Consider the following 27,569-nt stretch of genomic DNA (forward strand, 5'->3'; position numbering starts at 1 on the left):
GCTTAATGTGTAAGTCAAGTATGTTAATAGAGAAAGAAATGCTTCAAAGATACAGCACTTGGCTTCAAAGTATCAATATTTCCATTCACACTAATCACCACTATATCTTCCCCGTAGGCACTTACTATAGCTAGGGAGGACCAAATGATTCATATGTATTTAAAATACACTATTTTTGTGACCCTACATCATTATTGTTGTTCTGCAAATGCTTTAGTTCCTCACCAACTGCACCTTGGCATTTACTACATATCAAGATATTGCCCGTAGCATTCAATCACACATGAGCATAATGAAACAAAAAGTTGGTTAATTTGTATATTTGTTAGTTGGATATTTTTAGATAAATAGTACAATGACCCACCAATATACTCTATATATGTATACCTCGTACAGTGAATGCCACTAGATGCGGTGGCGTGGTTATTAATCAGTAATCACTTTTTTAACCATCATTGGCCTGGCCTCGTTCGTCGGTATGGAGTGATGCATTTTTGACGTATATGCAACATCATATAGTCTCTTTTATTAGACATTGTATAGCCTATGAATTGTATATATTGGAGTTGTAGGTAATTCGGGGTCCCTTAAATGTGTGGTCATAGAATCCATTACAAGCTTGTGTCAATGAAAATTCATCTTTAAAATAGACAAATTTTGAATGTGTTTGAGAATTGAGAAACCAAAGCATTATTGTATGCACTTTGCCCACAAAGGATACATAAATGTATGCATGTATGCAACATCGTTTATCATTTACAAGGATAGAGAAATGAAAAATCTAGAGTTCAAAACGTGCATAATATTTATGAAACTACCAATTGAACTATACTTACATGACATATCACTACTACTATCTCATAAACACAGAGTATGTTGGTGAGAACTACATTACCCTCTCTTGTTTAGGGGGTAATTTACCCTCTCATGATATTAACCAATCAAAATGTAATATGCATAGACAACATTAAATGTCAAATATATGAATCAATTTTTTCTAAAAATAAAAAAGTTCATCTTAATCATAAGGTAACTTTTAATACTTTTAATTTTTATTTAGAGTAAATTACACTCCCCTCCCCTCTAATACTTTTAATTTTTATTTAGAGTAAATTACACTCCCCTCCCCTCTTATGTTAAAATATACACTTCCCTCCCTTTAAAAATAAAATCTACACTCCTTTCCTTCTAAGATGCTTGAATTACAACCCTCTTCCTTAATAATTAAATATGTACTACACTTTAATCTATTTTAACATAAATAAATATTTTTATGATATATACTAATTTTGAACCACCATTTAAGAAAAATAAATTCATTTCTTTATAATTTAAATATCAATGGTAATTAAACTTAAATATTTTGCTATTAAGTTTATAATTTATAGTATAAAACTAATTTTTATATAACCATATTTTATTGTATTTAGTAATTATTGTAATTTTATTTTTTGGTTGTTTCATATTTTATAATAGGGTTTAAAATTATATGTTAATGTAATTGTGATTAAAAAATAGCGAAAAATATGTATTCAAATTTTGATTATGTTAAAATAGACCCGTGGTACTTTTTTTTAAGTGTGTTAGATTATTTTATTTTATTTTTGCTAGATTATTGAGGAAGTAAAGTGTAGATTTTAACATAAGAAGAGAGAAGAATGTAATTCAAGCTTCTCTTAAGGGAGGGGAATGAAATGTTTTCTAATATGTTTGGAATAAGAGGGGAGGGGAGTGTATATTTTAACATAACAGGGGAGGGGAGTGTAATTCAAGAATCTTTGAGGGGAGAAGAGTGTAATTTACTCTTTTATTTAATTATATTAAGGTGTTCAATCTTAATTAATTTACACTACAAGACTTATAACAAATAAAATTTTTACATCAAATTTCTTTCATCTGGATGTCCTTACATTCATCACTTACATTCATAAAATTTCTTCCATTCCACAACCCCGAACGTGAGAACAAAAACATCTCCCTCATTCAAATTTCTTCTTTATTCTTCCCTATTGATCAATTCTTGTTTCTTTTTCGTTTTCTTCCCATTTTGATTGTTCAATTTTGTCATTCCAAACTGCTGCAGTTTCAAATTATAGTGAGAATTGTCGTTGTTTCTAGAACCGTGTCAGGTATCGTGACTTTTTTTTTATTTAAGTAGCCAACCTAATAAAATCTGCTAACACGCATAGACCTACCCCACTATCAGCCAAAGCCTTTAAGTCCAAACAAAAGAACAAAAGCCTCGTGACATAACCATATCAGCAGCAACCGAAAAAAATGCTAGCAAACTCCCAAAACATCACAGCAGCAACACCTGCTAGCAATCCTTAAAGTATAACATATGACTTGCTCAATTGTTATAATTAACTACCTCACAACCAAGAAAAATCAAATCAAAAAGAAAAATCAACTCACCATATCTGACGTGGTTCTGGAAATAACGATAATTCTCACGATATTTGAAATCAAACGAACGACGACGATTTTCACGAAAATTGAAAAATGCGGCAGTTTAGAACGACAAAATTGAACAATCAAAATGGGAAGAAGAAATTTTATGAATGTAACGGATAAATTTAAGGACATTCAGATGAAAGAAATTTGATGTGAAATTTTAATTGTTCTAAGCCAGTCTTGTCGTGTAAACTAATTAAGATTGAACAACTAAATATAATTAAGGCAAGATTACATTTGGGGTCCTTTATCTTATTTTTTTGTAACAATTTGGTCATTTATCTTTATTTTTTCCCGTTTAGGTCCTTTATCTCTCTTAAAAGCACATATACATCTTTTTTCTCATTTTTAAAAATACATAATTTTATTTCTAAAAATATATTTTTATTAAAAATGAAAAAAAAAATTCAGAAATATGATGAAGATGTTCATCATCTTCATCTTCTTCCTTTGACTCTTCATCATCTTCTTTAAATAAAAAAAATTCTACTAAAATATATCTCCAAATATCATGAATTAATGTTATATTCACCTCAAATATTCTTTTAAACACAAAAATCAAAACCCTAATTTCACAAATGTTGCAAGGCGGATGGTGGAGGCTTAGTCACTGGCGGAAGGGTTAGGTTTTACAAAAGTTAAGATTGTTCCGGAAACAACAAAATTGATGTGCAAAGCTGCTCTAAACTTTGGGTTTATTTTTATGCAGGGTTTGAATATTGAGTTAGAAAATAATAATAATATACGGTGTGACAATTTATATAACTAATTTTTTTTTTTTTGTGATGAAACTAAATCTCTTTTCTATAGAGTTTTGATTTTTGTGTTTAAAAGAAGATTTGAGGTTAACATAACATTAATTCATGATATTTTGAGATATATTTGTGTAGAATTTTTTCTGATTCGATGAAGATGATGAAGATTCAAAGAAAGAAGATGAAGACGATGAACATCTTCATCATATTTCTGGATTTTTTTTCATTTTTAATAAAAATATATTTTAAAAAATAAAATTATGTATTTTTTTAATATAAAAATGAGAAAAATGATGTATATGTGCTTTTATGAGAGATAAAAGACCTTAACGGAAAAAAATAAAGATAAAGGACCAAAGTGTTACAAATAAATAAGATAAAGGACCTATAATGTAATCTTGTCTATAATTAAATAAAAATTAAAAGTATGAAAAGTTACCTAAAATTGAATTTTTTTTTATAGAAAAAAGTTACTCATTTATTTGACATTTAATGTTGCCAATGTATACTACATTTTGATTGGTTGATATCATGAGGGGGTAAATACCCTCTAAATAAGAGAGGGTAATCTAGAAAAAACCGAGTATGTTTTATAAATATACCTTATCATATTTAACATAGTTTTTTTGACAAAACATAGTTGGAACTTAAACAAATTACTAAGAAAAATCATAAATAATGAATAGTAAAAGAAGTATCATAATAAATGACTAACTATATATGTAACCATTAAAGAACACTAAATGAGTTTTAAGCAGAAGATCTGATACATGACCTCTGAAAATTAGTTTTAAGCAGAAGATCTAAATGAGTTTACTAAATTATAATATTTGTTTGTTTGTCTTTTAAAAAATTGTTATGTCAAAGAAAAAAAAACCATCAACAAACAAAAAATAGTGATCATATCTGATTATTCTATCACATTATCAGGTGAAAAACTCTCAATAAAGGGGGAATACCACATGTAAGATAATCTAACTCTAATTCTATCCATTCTTAGATATGTTCTCATTAAAACAACTGGACTCTTGACCCGTGCTACTGCACGGGTCATATCACGTAGAAGTTAATCGAATCAGTCGCAAAAATGTAAACATATATAGTTAATAAAAGTTTTATAACAATTTAAAAATATGTTCCCTTCTAAGACAACAATAGCAACAAAATGAAATGGTAGCATACATAACAAAAAAGTTTGAACATTAAACATCAAGATATATTACGAAAGACTTCGTGATAAACAACATTTGAGGTCGTATTAGTGTTATCTCCATCTCCATCAACGATTAGTATTTCCAATCCTTGTTTTCGATTAGCAATAATGAGCAATAAGTTTCTTTTAATATTTGAAATTTGACTTGTTACATGGATGAATGGCAATTTCAAATTCGATTAGCAATAACTACGTGTTAATTTTTCTTTTATTCTTCATGAAATATCATTAAGTTCCATAAATATCATTACTTTTTTCTTTTATTCGATTAGCATTACTAATCTCTTCTATTTCGTATGAGCAATAAGTTTCTTTTATTCACAATAAAACATGATTAAGTTTCATAGATATTTGAAATTTGACTTGACATCAAGGGCATACTGGTCAAGATTTAACACAATCGATTAGCAATAACTACGTGGTAATTTTCCTTTTATTCTTTGTGCAATATCATTAAATTCCATAAATATCATTACTTTTTTCTTCACCAAATGCATTCATTGAGATGACTTTGTATATACTAACAATACTCCTATTTTGCACAATTAACGTGATTCAATAAAAAGACATCCTTTATATTGGCATGAGTATTAAATTGCCAATAATATCATTTAATTCTTTAATCACATCTGTTTTGATATGATTAAACACTATTAAAAGCAGACAAAAAATAATTAAATGATATTATTGGTTAGTTTTCCTTAAATGCATACAGGTTGACTTGCCTTTTATGTGTTTACTCGATCATTATTGGCAGCCCATTTTTAGGCATACCAGGCGCACCAACATTTATGACATAGAGGGAATTGAAAGTTTGTTTTGATTTAGGGCTGAAATCATGCATCTCTATAGTCTTAAGTTTTAGTTTAACTTTCAAATCTCATAACAGCCCATTTTTTGGCATGGATGGCGCACCAACATTTATGATATAGGGGGAATTGAAATAGTTTTGATTTATGGCTGAAATCATGCATATCTATAGCCTTAAGTTTTAGTCTATCTTTCAAAACTCATAACCACCCATTTTTTAGCATGCCAGGCGCACCAACATTTATGATATAGAGGGAACTGAAATTGTTTTTTTTAAGCAGAAATCATGCATCTCTATAGTCTTAAGTTTTAGTGTAGCTTTCAAATCTCATACACCATTTACATGCATCCTTGCACGTAAATGTGAATATCAAAATAATTTACACTACTTGTTAACAGAATTGCACATAGCCTTGCACTGCTTGATTTATAATTACATCATAAAGAATGGAGAGAATAAAAAAAAACACGCTACCACGTATCCTTTCAACCATAACCTTAAACTGGTTGTTGTTAGGGTCGATAAAAGTTGCGTAATCACCTAGCGATGCACCAAAATCAGAGACAAAGGTTTTTGGCAACATAAGTGCACCCTGAAAAACATAGATATCTGAAATTAGTAAGTGAGAAAAATGATCAAATGAACTTTTAATTTGAAATGTCGCATCTATAAAAACGCAGTATCAGTAATCTTGCACTCACATCTGTTACACGGAACTCAAGTTGAATAGTTCTATATTGAACTCGCAATCTGTTAACAAACTTGTCCAAATCAGTTATAGGATTTGGATCCAATGGAGCTGAAAAAGATCAAAGATTCAAAGAAATTAGTGCAAGTTGGAAAATATATATGAAACAAAACATAAGAGATCAAGAAAGAAGATAAAACATGGTTAGATTTTGCTGTGTTATTTGTACCCTTCAAGCAGTGCAATGCTAAGAGATTTTGTGCATCACTTTCCATTCTTAAGTCTAAACTGTTTTGACGTAAAAATGATGGCAGAAGAGAATAATGGGAATGCAATCGTTAATATACATGGAAGAGTTTCTGTACGTAAAAATGATGGTATGAGAGGATAATGGTTGACTGACTTGATTAGCATTAACTACGTTTTCAATTGCAATTATGACGTTTCTGTATGAGAGAGAAAATGAGGAGTTTGAAAATAGAGTTTGAATCAACGGCTGTGATTAAGTTTGTGGTTGGGAGATTAGATTAATAATAATTACATGCTTAGGAGGGAAAAATGCTAGGGATTAGGGCAAACATGCTAGTTAATCAACTCTAGCTTTTATAATAAAGGATTGGAGCGCTATAAATTATTAGATAGTTATAATTTTTTGGCCGCTTGTTATGGTCGACCTACAATTTTGGTCCCTTAATTTTATTTTTAACAACTAGAACATCGACCCGTGCGATGCACGGGTCCAACCAACGAAGAAAAGCGACGGATAAGTTATATCATCTAATTGGGTTGTAATTTAATAATTCCATAAGGAATATGATGTATTACATAATTAGTATTAAGTTGACATCGTTAGAGTATGACATCATTGAAGTACATGAACAATTTATGCAAACACGTTCTTGGATTTACATGGACAATTTACAAAGCAAATTTTTACTACATTAGAATATATAACTATCTTTGATTTTTATAAACTCTAAATGGGAATGAAGATAGTGGAGGTCAGATGTTTGAGACATGCTAACCTCTAAGGCTTAAGAGAGGTTACACGTTCATTCAACATTATGTTACTTAAAATAAATGGTTTCAAACATATACATTCAATCATAGTCAGGTGTGCTTTACCATATGACCAACTAACTTACATTAAAAAGGATAACTAATGATAGAAAAGTATCTTGGCCATTTTCGGATTGAAATTCCATATGGATGCATGTTAAAATCATAAAATAAGTTGAACTTTTTAAAACTTGATCGTACTATTAATGTATCCAAACTGAGTTGAACTTGTTCAAATTTGAGTATTTTAGATCCTCAAAATTTATATGTGGTGACCTGCTTAAACTATATATTATGTGATGTCCGATAATTGCTAACTTGTAGCTTTGCTTCTATCTCAGCATGTTTGATGTCTTATAACTTTGCTTTTATCTCTTAAAATCATAAAATAAGTTGAACTTATTTAAATTTGAATATTAACTATGTATCCAAACTTTGTTTAAGTTATTTAAATTTTGTTTACGCTATGTCAGCGCATAAATTTTTTTGTCTTTTATATTTTCTTCTAACACTATATCATATGGAATAATTTGCAAATACACTATATTATACTGAATCAAAATAAAGGTGGACATATAACTTAACGCAAAAAAGACATATTCATTAGATTTTTTGAGGATAAGGAAACATCTTACACGTTACTGAAAACATAAAACAAAAATACATCTCTAAATCATCATTGGTAAGTCTGAGATTAAAAACAGAAACAACTTAAAAACATATAAGAAAAATACATAGAACTATAACCACATCTGAATCTCGTGTAATACAATTAAAATTTGATTTTATCTACAACTTGAAAAACCCCAATTAGAAATTTCTAAAACATGGATTGACTCAAAGAAAATATGGTGTATCTAAAATACCTCAAAAAAAAACACACACACACACACACACACACACACACATTTCCTTGACTATGCTGACCCGTGAGAGGGTGAAGATGATTTCTGCTGAGGGGGTTAAGCTTTAATAATAAGAGATAAACGTGAGCATATGAATGACATTCATTGCGTGACAAAGGGTTAAAAGGTCAAATGTTAGAATTTATTGTGTGGTAAAAGAGTATTTAAAAGATTGATCTTAAAGAAGAAGGTCAAACAATTGCATTTAAACGAGGAGAAATTTTTTGGATTTGATGTGAATGAAATTCATTGCGTGACAAAGGGGTGAGAATGTCAAATGTTAGAATTTATTGTGTGGTAAAGGAGCATTTAAAAGATTGATCTTAAAGAAGAATGTCAAACAATTGCATTTAAATGAGGAGAGAATTTTCAGATTTTATATGAATGGTAAAAGTGCATTTAATGAATGGCAAAGGAGTGAGAATGTCAAATGTGAGAATTCGAAATGCTTTAAGGACATTTAAATGAGAAATTCAAACAATTGAATTTGAAAAAAATGATATTTATTGCATGACAAAGGGGGAGGAGGTCAAATCTGCGAATTTATTGCGTTGAAATGGGAGGGAAAAAGCTAGGTAAAAATTAGGGTTATGGATTGCTTGACCAGACACGCTTTAGAAACAAAGATAATTTGACTTGAACCATATTATTTTAATTTGCAATATCGTTTATTTTTTTTAAAATTTTTTTTTAATGCATTTCTTTTATTTGAACTGTGTTTATTTTTTTGAAACCATATTATTGAAAATTTGCAACCATATTATCTTATTTTTCAACCGTGTTCTATTATTGAAATGTTGCAACCATATTATTTTATTTTCCAAACAACCGTGTCCTTAAATGAAATGAATTGTCAAACAACCTGAATTTAAATGAATTTATGGCGTGTATTAAGGGTTTTAAGTGAAATGAATTACCAAACAACCTGAATTTAAATGTATTTATGGCGTGTATTAAGGGTGAGGAGGTCAAACATGAAATTAATGCGTTAGAAATGGGAGGGAAAATGCTAGATTAATTTTAGGGTTAGGGTTAACTTGACCTGACAAGCTTTAGTAAGTAAGATTTATCCCTCTATATTTTAAATTTCTCAATTTTAGTCATTAAGTTAAATTGTCATCTATTTTTTCATCGGTGATGATGACGTGTCAATCAAACGTTAAATTAGATAATATATCAAATGTAACTAACATGACTGTGTGCTATAAACAACTAATCATCTTATGTGTACATCCCCGTATGCGACATGTTAGCCTTATAATGCTATGTATAATTTATCCTCGTGAGTTTAACTATGAACAATGCATAATATATGCAAGGTCCGAAGTTCGAACCCCGACAACCACGAAAAAAATTTGCCACATCATCATTGCCATTAAAAATTGGATGACTTGCGAAAATAAAGATTGCTATCTTTAAATGTTAGACATATCTTTATTTTTGTTAAATGTTGTTATTATTATTACCATTTTTTGGTTAAATAAATTGGCGAAAATCCCACATATTATGTTTGGAGAAGTGAAAAAAGAAAATGTCTTGTTGCTAACTTGATGGCTAGTTTCGGAAAAAATTCAAATGATCCAAGTCATTGAGATACCTTAATACGCCTATAAGAGTTAAAAATCCTAATCACAATGTGTTAGCCAAAAAAATAGTTTGATGCAATAAAAAATTGAGGATTCAAACTCTTCCAACATATCAAATGTTTATGTGGTTATCACCTAAGTGGTACTTATAAGATACTTCTACTATTATTATAATTATTTTTTATTTTTGATCAAAATTATAATAATAATTATTTTTTTTGGCAAAATTATTATTATTATTTGTTTATTTTTTAGAATACAGAAAAGCGTAGATATACAATATAGTAGAAAAATGCAGAAAAGCACAGGAGTGAGCTGAGACAGACGGAGACGCACGTCGTGTAGAAGTAAAACTGAAGAAATAGGCGTGACAACTAACAAAATTGAAAATGTGAAAGTACAAAAACGGCACTTTCAAAAAAAAAAAAAAAAACGGCTAATCTATCTTTATTTGGTACATAAAAATTGAATTAACCATCATTATCATTACAAACACAAAACAAGAAAAAGCTCTAACAACAGTAACAATAATATCTGCGCTGAAAATTGCAGCTCCCTCCATCCCGCACTTGCAGCAGCTTCAGCAACATTTCACATTATAATTCATATTCCTTCCAACTAACTCTATTCTCAGATCTGACTATCATCTTTCTCTCTCCACTGTACTCTCTCTCTCTCTCTCTCTCTCTCTCTCTCTCTTTCAATTTTTACTTTGAATTTCAGATTTTGATTTTGATTCTCTGTAATCAAATGCTTTTGCTTTTTCTGTTATTTTTTTACTTACTTTCTATGTTTACTTATTCATCACATTCACACTTTCTGCTTTTGGTAATTCTGTTTCTCAACTTCTCACCGCTTTAACTACAAGCTAGAAATGGAAAATTAGGTTTTACTTTTTTCTTAATTTCCCTTTCTAGTAACTTTCTTTGCTTATAAATTACACAATTCCATGCTTATAACTCAATAATTCTCTTTATCCAAGATCTTCTCTGCTCATAAATCATACTCAACTTCATTCTTTATGTATATCTCGTAGGATAATATATGTTTCAAGATTTTAGGTTTCTAATTCATATTATACAAGCTTAATGATTTTAAATTTTTACTAGTAAAATTGGAGTTATACTTCAATATATGAATATAATGTGATTGATTAGTCTTGAACTTGTTTGTGAAAAACTTTATTTGTAGAGCCGGAGACGGATTATTATTAGTTTATGGCAAAGTCGAGGCAAAAATCATCGAACCAGGATTCTTCATTATCGCCTACTGCGGCAAGATCAAGGGAATGGGATGGTCCATCTAGATGGGCAGACTACCTTGGAACAGAAACGAATACAGCTTCTCCATTGTCATCTACCAGCTCCAGGAATTTCGGTCATGATGGACAGTCTCAGGGTAGTACGCCGTCCCAACCTCATAAGGGTCTTAACATGCAGTGGGTTGTGCAGCTCACTGATGTTGCCGATGGTCTTATGGCTAAGATGTATAGGTTAAATCAGCTTTTGGATTATCCAGACCCCATTAATCATGTATTTTCGGATGGATTTTGGAAAGCTGGTGTGTTTCCCAACCATCCTAGAATCTGCGTTTTGCTCTCCAAGAAATTTCCTGAACACTTCAGCAAGTTGCAACTAGAACGTGTAAGAAGTCATGTCTGATGTGCTTTTCGTTTTGAATGTTCGTTATGGTGCCTGTGATTTTTATTATTTGGGTAAAATATGGATGCAGATAGATAAGATTGCCTGGGACTCGATGCAAGATCATGCGGAACTTCATTTACAGAGCTTGGAACCATGGGTGCAGGTGCTGTTTTTATACTTTTATTTACTTACTATTTTCCATATGTTCCTCACTCATAAACCCCAAGCAATTAACTGAAGCTTTTCAGTTTCTTCATTTTGGCTGCATGCCCTCATGTGAGATATAAAATCATTCATGTGTTTTCCCCCAATAACTTATGATTTTGGTTGGTTTGTTGATTTGTTCATGACATGGTACCAAAGGCTGTATTATCACACAGTATAGAGTTCAAACATTATTGCACTTATTCTGTTTTTTTTAAGGGTTGACACATTCTTCTTAATAAAAGTCAAAGTTCGGAAAAAAATTGGGTGGGCATCTGAAGTGTCTACACTTCAGGAAATGCATTTGGGATATAAAACCATTCATTTGCATTTACTCAATAATTGAAGCTTTTTGTTTAGTTGATTCATGACACCTTATTTAACTTGATTGGTATATCAACACTGCCCAAACTCTACATGTCAGTATCTTTCTTTACTCAATTTACTGCATGAGTAGACAGAATTCTGAAAAGTTAAAATTCAATTCTAGTTTATTTATTTTTTCATAGGAGGAAAGATTGGAAAGAGTGCAAGAGAAGGCTGAAGCTTGCACTGAATTCTAAAAGACTAAAACTTGTAGTTTAGATTTAAAACTGATACAACACAAGGTGACATAGAAACCTAGAATATAAACCCCGGGGAATTTTTCACTCAACTGAACCATTACACTGTTAAGCAATGCCTTTAAATAGACTGCCCTTGGATACAGCTAAAAACCCATCACCACTTATCCTGATAATTTCCCCCCTTCTGATAGTTGGTTTATGATATAATAAGATAGAAAAGATAAAAGTACTGCCAAATGCTAACAACTATACCTGTTCTTTATTTGAAGATTGTAAAGTAATCCTAATTTTGTACTTATCCATTACCTCTCTAATAGTTATTTTGTAATTTTAATCCAAAAGGAAGTCCGAATAGGTGTAATACAAACAATGAACTTATCCCTCTATTTATATAACTGATAATCTAGGCTAAGGTACAAGTTTAGTACAATTAGCACGGGCTCAGTCTATAACAATCACACCTTAATAATGCAATATAAATAATACTGTTTAGCATAGAATACCCTAATTCTAACCGTTAAGGTTTCTTGTACTGCAAGCAATGATTTGTAACTCCATGCTTTATGTACCAGCACAATTTACTTAGTCACTCATGAAGAAAACAACAACAGTTGACTTATGAGAGTTTGGTTTCATTGCTTTGCATATGTCATCAGTTAAATGTAACTTTCAAAAAAATGGGATTGTATGCTTCTCCTCTATCGGCTTTGGTTGACCATTGATCTTAATGAGATTGACTATAGGTTTGATTATCTTTGTAATTTATGACTTTGATCAATAGATGATCTCCATTGATATCATTTTATGTCACCTAAAATTGCCCATTTATGCATATCTTTTAGATTTTCAATTCAGCTGCATGTTGCTTGAACGCAATAGATGATCTCCATTGATATCATTTTATGTCACCTAAAATTGCCCATTTATGCATATCTTTTAGATTTTCAATTCAGCTGCATGTTGCTTGAACTCACACGATAATGATTCTTTTGTGTGTAACAGCTACTTCTTGACTTGATGGTGTTTCGCGAACAAGCACTGCGACTTATATTGGATCTAAGTAGTACAGTAATTACCTTGTTGGTGAGTCTCAATATTGTTGCGCTCTCCTATGATGTGAGTTGCTATTGTTGCGTTCTCCTATGATGTGAGTTGCTTTGATGTTACAAGGATCTTGGGAACTGGTTTGTACATATACATACCACTATATGATATGAACCCATTTCTCTTTCTCCACTCAAGCCAAAGGTTCAGTGGCTTTTCATCACTGACAAACATCTGCCCTAATAAGGCAGAGAAGTGGGAGTCACATCAAATTTTCTTGAAAAATGATTCAAATCTTCTGAATATTTCTGAACTACAAAGGTGTCATCTCTATTATTATTGAAAATATCTAGATTTTTTATGAAGCACATGTCAACCTGGTGTTGGTTTTTATCCCTCCTAATAATAATCCATTATTTTCTTTTACTTTTAATTGTCTTTTTCTTTCCTTTCTAAAAAGGAATGGCCCATGTACACACGGGTTACTGTGCTATATATATCAAATATTGAATCAGAATTGGGATGTATTGAATTCTCTACCCCTTTTTAGCCCGTTCATCTGAAGTTCTTTACTTTAGTGAAATAGCTCTAATGGGTGTCCTGACATTTGAATAAACTAATAAATAATTACTTTATCTCTGCATATCTCAAATAACTAGGCACAGTGTTTTGCAGCCCCATCAGAATTCTCTTATACTACATGCATTTATGGACCTCTTCTGCTCATTTGTACGGGTCAACCTTTTCTCTGAGAAGGCAAGCTAACTTCCTCTTTTATTTTCTTAAATTTGTTCATTTTATGAAGAATAAAATCCGTATTGAAATAATTGTTTCAACCAAATGTAAATGAGTAGTAATTTGGAAACCATTATTTTCATAGCAGATGCCAAGAAAGATGTTGCTACAGACCTATAACCTTCTACATGCAATGTCAAGAAATGAGCGGGATTGTGATTTTTATCATCGGTAAGATGTTCCGATAACTTGTCTTAAATTGTTCCAGTTTCTGGTAAACAATAATTTATGGTATGCTTCTATACGCTCAAAGACATAACATGTTGAATAATCTAGTTTTTTAAAGAAAAAATTATTCCTTTTCTTTTCGTCCAAAAAAAAAAAAACATTAACACGAGCTTATCAAAATGTCTCAAAATACTGAGGGGCATTTTGCTTGTGCAATTATGCGCACATGGACTTATGTTCCTGGAGGTGGATGGGTGAGAGACAGATAGAGATTCTAATTTACTATCAGTAATTGTTTTGGTGGGAGGGGAAGAGAGGAAAGGGTTATGATAAAATCTCTCTTTGTCTGGAAGCATTTAAAAACAAGGGGAAGAGTGTTGGAAATTCTGCCTTAACTGCGGTCCGCCCCTAGGCCTTGTGTTGGCTGTGAAGGGGTGGATTTGGGTTGGCTTTGAGGGGGTGGATGTAGTCCCACATCGGAATGCAATCTTCACCTTACAAGCCAGTTTTGTAAGGATGAGTTGGGCCCAACTAAAATTTTAACAGAGAGTTTGGGGAATATTTATTAACTCTCGAACACAACAAGGTATGAGTGTATAAAACACGAGTGACAGAGCATACAAGAACAACTTGATATAGAGAGAAACCTGGGTTTTGGTAAGCTATAATAAACACATACAATCTACACTAAATAATGAGTCTAACAAAATGTACTTTTTTTTTTTGTTTTTGAAGAAGCTAAATTAGCCCACCCAAATTGACACAGAGAGAATCGAACCTGAGACGTTGAGGAGGAGCACACTCCCAAGTCCCAAGCCAATACCACCAGGCCAACCCAAGTGGGTGTAACAAAATGTACTTTAACCTCTGTAGAATGTCATCAATAGAGAGCTGGCTCAAATGACTTTCTTGAATAGATGTTCAATTGCAGCAATATATTTGTTAAAGTGCTTAATGTGGAGAAAGTAGATAGATAACAACTTCTCTACAGAAACATGGTTAGGAGGAGGGGAAGTTGATGTTGGAATGAAAGAATCAGGGTTATAGTTTTAGATATCTATTAATTCAGGTATGAAAATATAGTATACGGCAATTTCATACAAAATCTTAGGTGCTATTTATATTAGTTTATGGCAAAAACAGATGGAGCCTGGAGGGATGAGATCGTCGAGCAGTTGAATTTTGAACTAATGGATGAGAGATGAAAATGATAAATATGACGAAAAATAGATTTTATGCCAGCGTCAATATGAGATTCTTTTATGATAATTTTCCTCCTTTCTAGTCATATTTTTTTGGTAAAAACAAATATTCATCATTTCTATCCTTTTATGTTTTTCTCTACTTTACAGCTTGGTTCAGTTCATCGACTCTTACGATCCACCACTAAAAGGCTTACAGGAAGACCTTAATTTTGTGAGCCCTCGCATTGGAGAGGTTAGTCACATTCTTTTATGTGTCGGTATGATATAAATAATTGCAAAGTTCATATGATAAAGAAAATGAGTAGATTTTCTAGTCATATAACTAATTATTTTTATTCCGAATTCTGTTTTGTCATGATAAAATTTAACTTATTTTCACTTTCCTGTCTAATTTTTCCGAGTTACATTTGTTGGTGTTAAATATTGTGTAAGCATGTGATATGGAAACTTTTTATGGAGAGGACTGAGGCTGTGATACTTCTATGTCTTTGCTCAGGAAAATACTAAATATTGAATAATCAAGCTATATCACTTCATTCGCTTTGGAACAGAACTGAGTATTTTTATGTTTGTCATGGATTGTGTGATTGGTTGGAGTACAACCATCTATGCAGGAATGTGCTATTGCTTACAAATAATCAACTAGAAACTCTTAGTCTCAGATACATATAAATGCACTCCTGTAACTCCAACTAACAACATAAGCTTTAGCATACTTGATTATTAACATCGTATCAAAGCCTTTACAATGAATTAAATTAATTTTCAATACATGATAAAGCGGGCTCATGAATTTATGAGACATAACGACTGAAGCTTTTTGGAAGAACCGGTTTAACATTTAACACTTATCAATATTCAACTAAGCATCTCGAAAGAAGTCACATTGTTGGTCTGGTTTCCATCTTTGTGGTTTTTTAAGTAACTAGACCTATCTACATAAGAAGTTATGTTGTCTTTAGGTGTCAAATGTTAAAACCTCAACACACTTTCTAAAACAATATTACTTCTAATTTAAGATCATTATGATTTTCATACGTGATAAATCAACACAACCTGTAATTCATAATCTTTTCAAATGAATAAAAAATGTCCTGTAATACATCACAGAAGATTGAACATCTCATCTCTGCTTCTAATGTTACGCTTGTTATTCTTTTATGTAATCGTTGTGAATCTACTAACCCATAAGTTAAAGCTTTTGGGTGAAGATACGCGAATTATTTTCACATTATGTCTAACACAACCCTTCGCACAAGAGCCCTCAAGGCTTAAGAAGTGAATATTACACGTGACCATCTATGTTATGCTGAAATTCAACTTTTTATTAGAAGAATGGGGCAGCAAGGATTCATTATTAGACCACTTGGTCATAAACCCTCGGATACCACTGAACAAACCAACCATCGAAAAAGCTTAAGCTGGTAGTTGAAGATGCATATTGGTTTTTAAATTGTATCTCATGTAATGAATGATTTTCTTAGTTAATTTTGTTTTTTGGTGAATGACTGTATTTGGCAAATTAATGCAGTGTCATTAAAGGTTTTGAAATATTTTTTCAGGTATTGGAGGCTGTAGGCCCTATTATATTTCTATCAACAGACACAAAGAAACTTAGAAATGAAGGATTTATAAGTCCATATCATCCTCGGTTTCCAGACATACTCACAAATTCTGCTCATCCTCTGGTAATATTAATTTTTGTTTTAACCGCATTGATATTAAATTCATGAATAAATAGCTGTGTACTAAAAAGATTCTGAATTACTCTACTCACTCAATGATGCAGAGAGCACAAGATCTTGCAAATGTAACTGCATATCGAGAATGGGTGTTATTTGGGTATCTTGTCTGCCCTGATGAGCTGCGGCGTGTCACTAGCATCGATATTGCTTTGGTATGATCCATGTTTGTATAACTTAAATCGTCTATCCATATAACAAATTGATATTTGACTTTTCCTTTCATTGTGTGCAATTTATTTGAACTGTTCGTGATTGCTGAGGCAGAAAATGTAGCACAACCTTTATTAATGCAAGATAGCCTTAATACAATGTTTGGCAGCATGCTATCTGAAAAATATTAAACCGTAAATATGTCCAAGCATGAATACTAAAATTAGTAGCTAATAGAGATACGGGAGAGGGATCCATCTTTGTTTCTATTTCTTATGCAGCTATGCTCTCTTTATGCATGTGCTGATTATTTGAAGTGTAAATACATCATAGACGATCACTTTCCTTTCTTGTCTTGATGTGTACATCATTCAATATAATACATGCAAGACAATGAAACAGAAACTAAATGAACCATAAAAGAAAATGAGAAGGAGAATATTGAATTGGAGCTCTTCAAGAGATGAGGTATCTTTTTGAGGAAGAAGCGTGTTCTGAGCTCCAAGTGAAAAAAATCATTTAACTTTAGTATAATTCTTGAAAAGAGTTAATTTGAACTTAATGTTGCTGAGAGGAAGTTGTTTTATGAGAATGCTATCGAATATCTGTGCTTGGCTTTATCCGGGATTATATGTAATATTTCTTGGGCGTTAAAACAAGTGCTCGGGCAAGCCATTCAGGGGTATGGAGGTTGATGTATACTATCCATTGTGAAATAAAGCAAATAGTAGTATCAATTTTTTGTTCTTGAGTTGTGCTTTACTTTTATCAAGTGGTTTAACTGGTGCGAGAATTCGCAAATGTTGTTTTATTCAGACAAAAATGATACTCTTTCCCACTAGTCATCCAAATATGATGATTAAGAAATGAATTTATATTGAAATTTTGTTGATGATTAATAATCCCAAGGTTCAAACTTCCTGATGATTTTGTGGATCATTATTATATAATCGTGGAATGTGGTAATTAATTATGTCAAGTTTGCTTGTGGCATGTCAGGTTGTACTGAAGGAGAATTTAGTCCTCACATTATTCAGAGATGAGGTAAAATTTTGCCTATCGGTTTTTGAGCAGTGTCTTTTATAAGCAGTAGGTGACACATTTCTAATTATCTTTGTACAGTACATACTTTTGCATGAGGAGTATCAGCTGTACGTTCTACCTCGAATATTAGAATCTAAGAAGATGGCAAAATCTGGTCGGACAAAGCAAAAAGAAGCAGATATGGAATATAATGTTGCAAAGCAGGTTGAGAAAATGATAAGGTATATCGAGAATTCTTATTTAAATATAATATATTCTTATTTTTATGTATTACAGATACAAGTGAGGCCAAGATAGTCAAATCTAGGAACTTGTCATGATTATTCAGTTGGTATTTTCAGCGGTTTTGTGACTGAAAATGAAATCTAAATTGTCTGACAATGATTCTGAAAGCAACGATGCATTCTACACTAAGAAACAAAAACAAAATAAAACTATGGAAATTGAATTGTTTTATGCCAAGAAAGGCCGCATCAGTACTGCTGAGATCCCTCATTGACTAGAGATATAGCCAATGTTGTCCTTATAAAGTTATAAGTGTAGAAATTACTCTATAAATTGAGTTGTTTTATTTCAATGAGAATGGTGCTCCTTTTATAGGAGATAATACAACTAATCAACTCCTTAATTTAAGGAGTGATATAATGAAAAATAAACAACCATTAAAATAGAATAATAATAAAAGGAAATAATATATATTTCAACAATAAGGCTTTGACATTTCCTACCTCTTGAGTTAGCTTCTGGGGTTTAGTTAGATCTAGTCCACAAATTGTTAGATTGACCTTTGGTCTTCCTTATACATGTATTTTTTTTTTTTTTTTTTTTTTTTTTTTTTGTAAAATCTGTATGATATTATTACAATTGACAAAGATAATCACAGAAGCTATTGAATTTTTCAGTGAAGTGCACGAACAAGCAATATTATCTTGTGACGCCATACATCGGGAAAGGAGAATTTTACTGAAACAAGAGATAGGGAGAATGGTGCTGTTTTTTACTGACCAGCCCAGTCTACTGGCCCCCAACATTCAGGTGTCTTTCTTTGGCATTTTTTATGCATGAAATCATGGATTATCTGACAATTGTTGCTGAAACTTTTCTCATGTTTTCACTGATAAGGTTCACTTGTACACAAAGACATGTTATTAGGTCTCTTCTGTGGTTTTGTTTCATTAGGAAACCGGAAATCTCTGGGAAAATTATTAAAAGGAACTCTCGTTTTTCTATAGTTTAACAACAGTTGATCAAGCAATTCGTGAATATTGTTCTAAGGGTTGTTTACGAGTAACTGCTTATTAACTTAATTTTTTGGTGGTGGCCGGGGTTTGAACCCCGAACCTTGCATATATTATGCATTGTCCATTCCAACTGAGCTAAGCTCACGAGGACTTATTAACTTAATTATCAAGTGGCTTATTGTTCCGAAACAAATATTTTATAAATAATTATTTCATTTTGTAATTTTTAAATTTTTATTTGAACACTCTTGTTAAAATGCATGTGGTTTCTATTTCCAATTTGCCGCTCAAACTTTTGTTTGTAGTCTGATGGTGAAGACCTTTCTCCTTTTTGTGTATTGTCGTTGTTACTCGTTACTGATTTTTGGATTTTATGATGGTCCTAAGGTGAACTTCAGCTAAAATTAACATTCTTACTATTTTATAAATACCACTTTGAAGCCCATCATTTACTTGTCACGGAGAGCACATGTTTCACTCTAATATTTTGTTAGTGCGTGGTTTGTTGTTTGTGAAGTCCAATATTTACTTGTGATAAGAACCTTAAATAAACAAAAATGTGTGCCCAAATAAAAATGAATTCCATCCACTCTTAAAAGCATTCAGAAACTATTGGTTTGAAATAAAAATTAACAATTCATATATCTAATGAAGAAATAATTGTTATATATATTGAATACCATGTAACAAAAATACTTCTTTATTCTTAACCTATTTGTTTGAGAGATAAACAAGCCTAATATTATGCACATGCTCATTCATTTAATAAATGAACCAAACTGTCTAGATTTGTGATCCCAAATAGTTTGTGAACATTTCTGTTTATTTACGGCCCATTTTCGCTAGTTGAAGTGCATATGTAGACTTACTTAAAAGGTAATGTTAGTGTGCCAAATAATCTAATACCCTTGGGAGGCTGACCAAGTAATATACTTCTATAGCTTTGGAGTTTGTTGTGTATTTTTGTTTTAATATATGTTTTCATGGATCTTAACTTTTCAACAACTTGTTTATGAGATGCTTTCCAGATGGTGTTTTCTGCCTTGGCTTTAGCACAATGTGAAGTGATCTGGTATTTCCAGCATGTTGGGGTTGCATCATCAAAATCTAAAACTGCTCGTGTGGTGCCAGTAGACATAGTAAGCATTTCTTTTCATTGGCTTTTTATGATCTAGCTGATGCTCTTCCATAATCAAACTACCGAATTAGGGCTTTCTAAAATTATTTAATAGTATGCTACTGTTTTTGTATCCTGAATAATTTTTATTGTATTTTTCCCATGTTGGCCGTGTCTTGTGGGTTGGCACAATCAAAATTCAACGAATTGATAGAACTCTAGGGTCGAAAATGGTGGGGTAATGGGTTAGAATGTTCTAAAATGGCCAGAAAATGGAGTTCTTAGGGAGATAGGAATGTTCTAAAAATGCTGTCATTGGATGAAAAACTCTTATTTTGCTTTTTTTTTTAGTTTTCTTTTGGTATATTGTTTGAATCTGTTGATAACGTGGTTGACCTGACTTAAATTTATGACCATGTTTACAGGACCCAAATGATCCAACCATTGGATTTCTGTTGGATGGAATGGACCATTTATGTTGCTTGGTCCGGAAATACATTGCAGGTTAGACTAAATTTATGTATATTAATTTCTCCCATGATGAGGGATATGATATTAAATTACTATTTTTAATTATCGTGAAAGTATGTTAAAAGTACATCTCCAACAAGTGATACGTTTATAAAGATATATATTTTACTTGTAAACTGCTATACTAGCCATGCTTTAGGGATCGGGATAATATAAGATGTTTTTGTGTAATCTAATAGTTGTTTCATTTGATTGCAGCAATTCGAGGTTACTCATTGTCTTATCTTTCATCCTGTGCCGGACGAATCCGGTTTTTGCTGGGAACCCCTGGAATGGTGGCGCTTGATATAGATGCTAGCTTGAAAGGACTTCTTCAGCAGATCGTTCACCACCTTGAACACTTGCCAAAACCTCAGAGTGAAAATATATCTGCTATTACTTGCGATCTGTCGGTATGTAGGTCATCCATTCAGCTTTTTTTTTTTTTTTTTTTTTTTTTCTTTTTTTCCTAAGATCTTAAACATGGGATATATATGCTTCCAAGCATATTACAATTCATTATGAAGTTTGAGATAAACATACTTGGATTGAGCTAATAATCATATCCACGTTACCTTTGTGTAGAAGTAATGCTATTCAATATAACTTGTGCTTGGCATTTTGCTAATAAAATAATTGGTACAGTAAATATTAAAGAAGGCTAAAGTTGTGAAGTCGTGCTAGTGTGCTGATGCATGCAAAGATTGTTTGTTGATTCACTAAAGCTCTTTTTAGTGTCTGAATCATGGCTTTTAGTTTTTCCCCATCCTGCCATCTTTATTGTTTTGTAGTTATTAACTGCGTATTATTTGAGTGCACCTAACGATCTTATCTTCAGGATTTTCGAAAGGATTGGCTATCAATTTTGCTGATGGTCACGTCTTCACGTTCATCTATAAACATTAGGCACTTGGAGAAAGCTACAGTTTCCACCGGCAAAGAAGGCTTATTATCGGAGGGGAATGCTGCTTACAATTGGTCCAGGTTTTCATCCCTGATTTTGATTTGCTTTGCTATTTTGATTCTTTTGAGTAATAATATTTAATTTTTGTCTCTAAAGGGGACTGTGGTTTTTGTTTTGGGGAGGAAATAACGTAATATTCCCAATTTCTGGGGCTTCCCCGTAGTCAATCTATTTCCATGTTTTGAGGGTCATTGATTTATCTCCAGACCTCCTAGACAAACAGCTAAACTTATCAATAGATTGTAAACATTTATGCAGTTGCTGATGAACTTAATTTTGCAAGGATTGTACATTTAATTGAGGAGAATAATGCCAGATCTTATTGCTAGAGATTTCTTGCTTTCTACCTTTTATTTGATTTAATAGCCTTCTTGTGCGTGGGACTGTATGATTTCTTTAGTCTGTTAGTTTGCCAGATATTCGTAGAGACTGGTCTCTGTCTTTTTGTGTTCTAGGAGGATGTCTTGGACTCTCCTTTCTTTCATGGAATTCTTTTATATACGCTACTGCAAGTGGGCTTTCATATAGTGTTGGGTTTTGTATTATGCATTAGTCATGTGCAACATGTTTAAAGATATTTTTTTTTTGGTAGTGTTACAATAAAAAAATTAAAAAAAAGAAAAGAAAAGATATTTTACCAAAGCCTGACAGTTTAGCTAATGCTGCCTGAAAATATTTTTCTATCTCCAATATTATTAAAGAAAGTCAAAATTTTTGAAGAGATAATAACGGTATCATGATTTTGATGCAGATGCGTAGATGAATTGGAATCCCTACTTTCAAAGCATGGTAGTCTTAGGAAGCTGTACTTTTACCACCAGCACCTCACAGCTGTGAGTTCCCTGTTCCACCCTCACCTAATCCATTGTCTCTAGAATGATAGCTAGTTTTGTGTCATGGCTTTAGACTTATGTTTCAAATTCTGAATTCTGTTTATCATTTCTTTTCATTTTAAAGCCAAAATTGTGTTCCTATAATAGGTTTTTAGAAACACTATGTTTGGTCCAGAAGGTCGTCCTCAACATTGCTGTGCATGGCTTGGGATTGCTAGTAGTTTTCCAGAATGTGCATCTCCCGTTGTTCCAGAAGAGGTAAAAACAAATCCACCCCAGCTATTTTATACTGTGAATTGTCAAATGCTGACCAAAGTTCTAAAGCTACCAACTGCACGTTATGATGGATCTATACTTTGCTTCCTTTTTATTGCGGTGCTTGCTGTTTTGTTTAACTTACTTGAAGGCTTGATCTGCAAAATATTTGCAATCTTTTAATTTTGTTTATATTTAGTCACTATTTTGAATTTCCAAGCAGGTTACAAAATTTGGCAGGGATGCTGTTCTCTATGTTGAATCTCTAATAGAATCCATCATGGGGGGATTGGAAGGATTAATAAATATTCTTGACTCTGAAGGAGGATTTGGTGCCCTGGAAAATCAGGTAAATACTTTTGGTTAACACGTTAGCTACAGTTCTGAAAACTAACCTTGAGGTTTCATCAGCTTCTTCCTGAGCAAGCGGCTTCATATCTTAACTATGCATCAAGAGTGTCTATTCCATCATATAAATCTCCAAAAGGGACGGCTGGCTTTCCTTTACCAGGACATGAAAGCTTTCCTGAAAATAATAGTTCTATCAAAATGTATGTCATACTCATCTCATGCTAATTGTATGTGTAATCACATAACTATTGCTTTTAAATGTGTCCGCTCTTTATAATGACAGGTTAGAAGCTGCAATGCAGAGGTTGACCAATTTGTGCTCGGTTTTAAATGATATGGAGCCCATATGTGTTTTAAACCATGTCTTTGTTCTGAGAGAGGTTAGACATGGATCTTTATCTTTAAACCATATTATGTTCTGTAGTGCAATGAATTGTAATGGGTCTCAATTTTGGTCAAATCGCTATAAAATGGACACCACAAAAACAAAAACCTCCCAAAAACAAAAACCTCCAAATTATGTTACGTAGTGCAATGAATTGTAAAGGGATTGGTCCCCACCTCCCCCTTCATTTAACAACAAGGATGATAATCCTGGCATTTTTTGTTTAAAAAAATGTAAATGAAGTTATAATTCCTCTATCAACACACGTGCGGACTTGTGAGTGCAAGAAACTTGTATATAAACAGTGTCTAGGTTGAATTAATTATAAATAAATAGACAGATAAATGAATGAATATTTGCCTGTATTTATCACATTTTAATTATAATCTATTTGGAGTTGCATCCTCTGAAGTGGGGAGAAGGTCAAAGTGATTACAACTTTCACTTTATCTTACATACTTGAAGTTATTGATTTTATCATTATAATCAATGCTGCACTTAACTCTTAACGAGCATCCCTCACACAGAGGATCCAAATCCAACACCTGGTCATCTAGTAATAGATCAACCTATATGTCACTCCTACTTTATCAAATTTTACTGTTTCAGAACTAAACATCAATCATACTGTTAAATGTTAATATTTTAACACCTCAAGCTATTTGTGCAGTACATGAGAGAATGCATTCTTGGCAATTTCAGAAGAAGGTTGCTTGGTGTTCTGAAAACTGATAATGATCTTCAGCGCCCTTCTGTTCTGGAATCACTAATCCGGAGACATGTTAGCATTGTGCATCTTGCAGAGCAGCACATCAGCATGGACATTACTCAGGGTATTCGTGAAGTTTTGCTTTCAGAAGCCTTTTCGGGACCAGTTTCTTCACTGCACTTGTTTGAGAAGCCAACAGACCAACATACAGGATCGGCCACTGAATCTGTATGCAATTGGTATATCGAAAACATAATCAAGGATGTATCAGGTGCTGGGATATTGTTTGTTCCAATTCATAAATGCTTCAGGAGTACAAGGCCTGTTGGTGGATATTTTGCAGAATCTGTCACAGATCTAAGTGAACTGCAGGCTTTTGTACGTATTTTTGGTGGCTATGGAGTAGACAGGCTAGATAGAATGCTTAAAGAGCACACTGCTGCACTTTTAAATTGCATTGACACCTCATTGAGATCAAATCGTGATGTGCTAGAAGCAGTTGCTTCCAGTCTTCATGCTGGTGATAGAATTGAAAGAGAAGCTTCTATGAAGCAAATAGTTGATCTGGAAACTGTGATAGATTTTTGTATTCAGGCTGGCCTGGCCCTGGCTTTTGATCGGCTACTATCTGAGGCTTCTGGTGCCATACTTGAAGAAGGCGCTCCCTTGATACATTCACTGCTAACTGGGGTAGTTAACCATCTACCTGACGGAGTACCAGAAAAGGAAGAGATCAAGAGAATGAGAACAGTGGCAAATACGGCAGGTGTTGTAAATGATCATGATTCCATTTGGGTAAGATCAATTTTAGAGGATGTTGGTGGTGCAAGTGATGGTTCCTGGAGTTTGTTACCATACTTATTTGCGACATTCATGACATCGAATATCTGGTCCACCACGGCATTTAATGTTGACACGGAGGGTTTTAGTAACAATATCCATTGCTTGGCAAGGTCAGTATAGTTAAGTTTTAGCTAAAATTCCTTATTCTTTGAACGTAATGGAGCATAATGCTTTACAGTGATTTGAAAGCTGTTTTTGCATGGTTATAATTTGTCACATGTCATTGTATGGGAGTTGGAAATATTCCATTGTACAATAATATTTGGTAGTATTTGTCTCACTCTAACCATGTCATACTGGGCAGGTGCATATCAGCGGTGGTTGCTGGAAGCGAGTTTGTGAGGTTGGAACGTGAACATCAGCATCGACAGTCTTTAAGCAATGGGCATGCCAACGAGGGAATGGATCCTGAATTATCAGGTCATATGTCAGCTGAAGCAAGCATCAACTCCACGATGCAGTTATTTGTGAAACTCTCTGCAGAGATGATACTGGATTCTTGGAGTGAAACACATAGGTACTTATATACGATTTTGCTTGAATCATATCTGTTTATTTGTGATAGAGAATACCACACATACTAATTAGGTAAGATAGTGCCATTTATTCGAGGCAAAATTCACCTGCGGCTCTGCATCATTGCTCTGTTTTATCTGAAACATTAGTCTTTCATTCTGTGGTTTTCTAAAATGTTTTATATTCGGATTTATGCACAGATCTCATCTTGTAGCACAGCTTATCTTTCTAGACCAACTTTGTGAGATTTCACCATACCTTCCACGAAGCTCATTGGAAACTCATGTTCCGTACGCCATTCTCCGTTCAGTCTACAGTCAATACTATGCCGATACTCCATCAACTCCATTGGCAATAATGAACGCATCACCCCGACAATCACCTGCATTGCTAGCACATGCATCTCCTGTCTTGAGGCATCCCCGTGGGGACTCCACACCACCGTATTATGGCAATGATTCAGGATACTTCAAAGGATCATCATCACATAGCCAAGAGCACCTCTATGACGCTGATATTAGCAGCATAAGGAACACCCGTCGATCTGGGCCTTTGGATTATGGTGCTGGCCGACATAAGGTTAAATCTGTTGAAAGCTCAAATTCTGGCAGTACTGGACCCAGTCCACTTCCTAGATTTGCAGTATCTAGATCTGGTCCCTTAGCATACAAGTAGTAAATTGTTTGAAATACCCAACATGAGCTGGTAAATTATTCACATCTTTCTAGTGATCAGTTGTCCATAACCATAAATCATCCAGCAGGTTCCCACAATTTTCATGATGTATATCACACTGAAGCGTCCTTTTGTAGCCCTTGGATAGTTTAAATCAATGCCATATGAAGTTCCTGCTGTTTTAGTTAGAACCAGGTTTTCATATTATTTTTATTTTACTTTTACTCATTTACCTTGACATCTTATTTTCTGTAAGTCTCTGGGACATTATTGTGCAATTTTTAATGTTATTTGCATATAGCCAAATCTATATATTATTTTTATATAACTTTTTTAAAAATAAATAATTTATTTATATTTATAATAAAGTACAAGAAAATAAACATTTCTGAATGCATTCTCTTTCAATCTTTATTTTCCTGAACAGGTATAAAAACTGTAAACATTTTAATCATTCAAATACAATTCTGTTTGTAGCACAAAAAATGCCGCATGAGTAATTAGTTTTTTTTTTTTTTGGAGATATTTGCGTGAACTTAATTATGTATTTAACAAATGATTATTGTATAACCATTTTTTTTTGAAGGATATTGTATAACCATTTTAATAATCATTCGTATAATGTTTTAGATAATCCGAACATTTTTAGGTATTATTTAATAGTACACGTTTGCTTATATTTTAATTGAGAAATTCTGAAGGTTATGAAGGTAACTAAACTAACGAACGTCAATGTCGAAAAAATACTTCAATGTAACTCACAAAATGAACTAACTTCAACTTGTTATTACTTTCTTATCCATCATTCAATTTCTATTTGACCACATTTCCCTTGTATGGTAAGTTTTCTACTACTGTGGTCAAATTTTGTGAGAAAGCACTTCATATCATATTGTATAACATTGCTATTTTAAATAACGTACTAGACATTAAAATAAGATAATCAGATAAAGTGTTACATAATTTAGACTTCTATATACTCCATCCATTTCAAAATGAGTGTCGCTTTAGCCAATTGCACACAGATTAAGGAATGGAATGAAATAATCATTAGATATGACACTTTTACTAAACTGCCCTTACTTTATAAGAAAACGACAAACTTAAAGTTGCATTGAAAATTGTGTGAGAGAAA

The 27,569-nt window shown here is 32.6% G+C and overlaps 1 protein-coding gene and 1 long non-coding RNA gene across 3 annotated transcripts; one reads left to right on the forward strand and one right to left on the reverse strand.

The window, feature by feature from the left end:
* Positions 1-1,777: 1,777 nt before the first annotated feature.
* LOC146931999 (uncharacterized) lies at positions 1,778-3,793 on the reverse strand. The gene is made up of 2 exons (XR_015006898.1): positions 2,416-3,793; positions 1,778-2,314 (listed from the first exon to the last, which is right to left on the reverse strand). It is a non-coding gene; the product is annotated as an uncharacterized LOC146931999 (long non-coding RNA).
* A 6,166-nt stretch (positions 3,794-9,959) lies between these two features.
* Positions 9,960-26,778, forward strand: GRL (transcription activator). Of its 2 annotated transcripts, none has more exons than XM_085703586.1 (24): positions 9,960-10,133; positions 10,663-11,114; positions 11,203-11,277; positions 12,887-12,967; positions 13,594-13,684; positions 13,812-13,894; positions 15,244-15,328; positions 16,659-16,784; positions 16,886-16,993; positions 17,991-18,035; positions 18,114-18,256; positions 18,938-19,070; positions 20,305-20,415; positions 20,819-20,897; positions 21,123-21,316; positions 21,742-21,887; positions 22,619-22,700; positions 22,848-22,958; positions 23,179-23,304; positions 23,367-23,506; positions 23,590-23,686; positions 24,362-25,353; positions 25,548-25,760; positions 25,960-26,778. In XM_085703586.1, the coding sequence occupies exons 5-24, from the start codon at positions 13,637-13,639 to the stop codon at positions 26,432-26,434; spliced, it is 3,537 nt and encodes a 1,178-aa protein (XP_085559712.1). In that variant the 5' UTR covers positions 9,960-10,133; positions 10,663-11,114; positions 11,203-11,277; positions 12,887-12,967; positions 13,594-13,636; the 3' UTR covers positions 26,435-26,778. The 2 variants fall into 2 exon arrangements, with proteins under 2 accessions (XP_085559712.1, XP_085559711.1); XM_085703585.1 differs by having other exon boundaries at positions 13,604-13,684.
* The last annotated feature ends 791 nt before the right edge of the window (positions 26,779-27,569 follow it).

Source organism: Medicago sativa, chromosome 4 (assembly GCF_051527215.1).
Source record: "Medicago sativa cultivar Bolivia chromosome 4, Bolivia_mono, whole genome shotgun sequence".
NCBI lineage: Eukaryota > Viridiplantae > Streptophyta > Magnoliopsida > Fabales > Fabaceae > Medicago > Medicago sativa.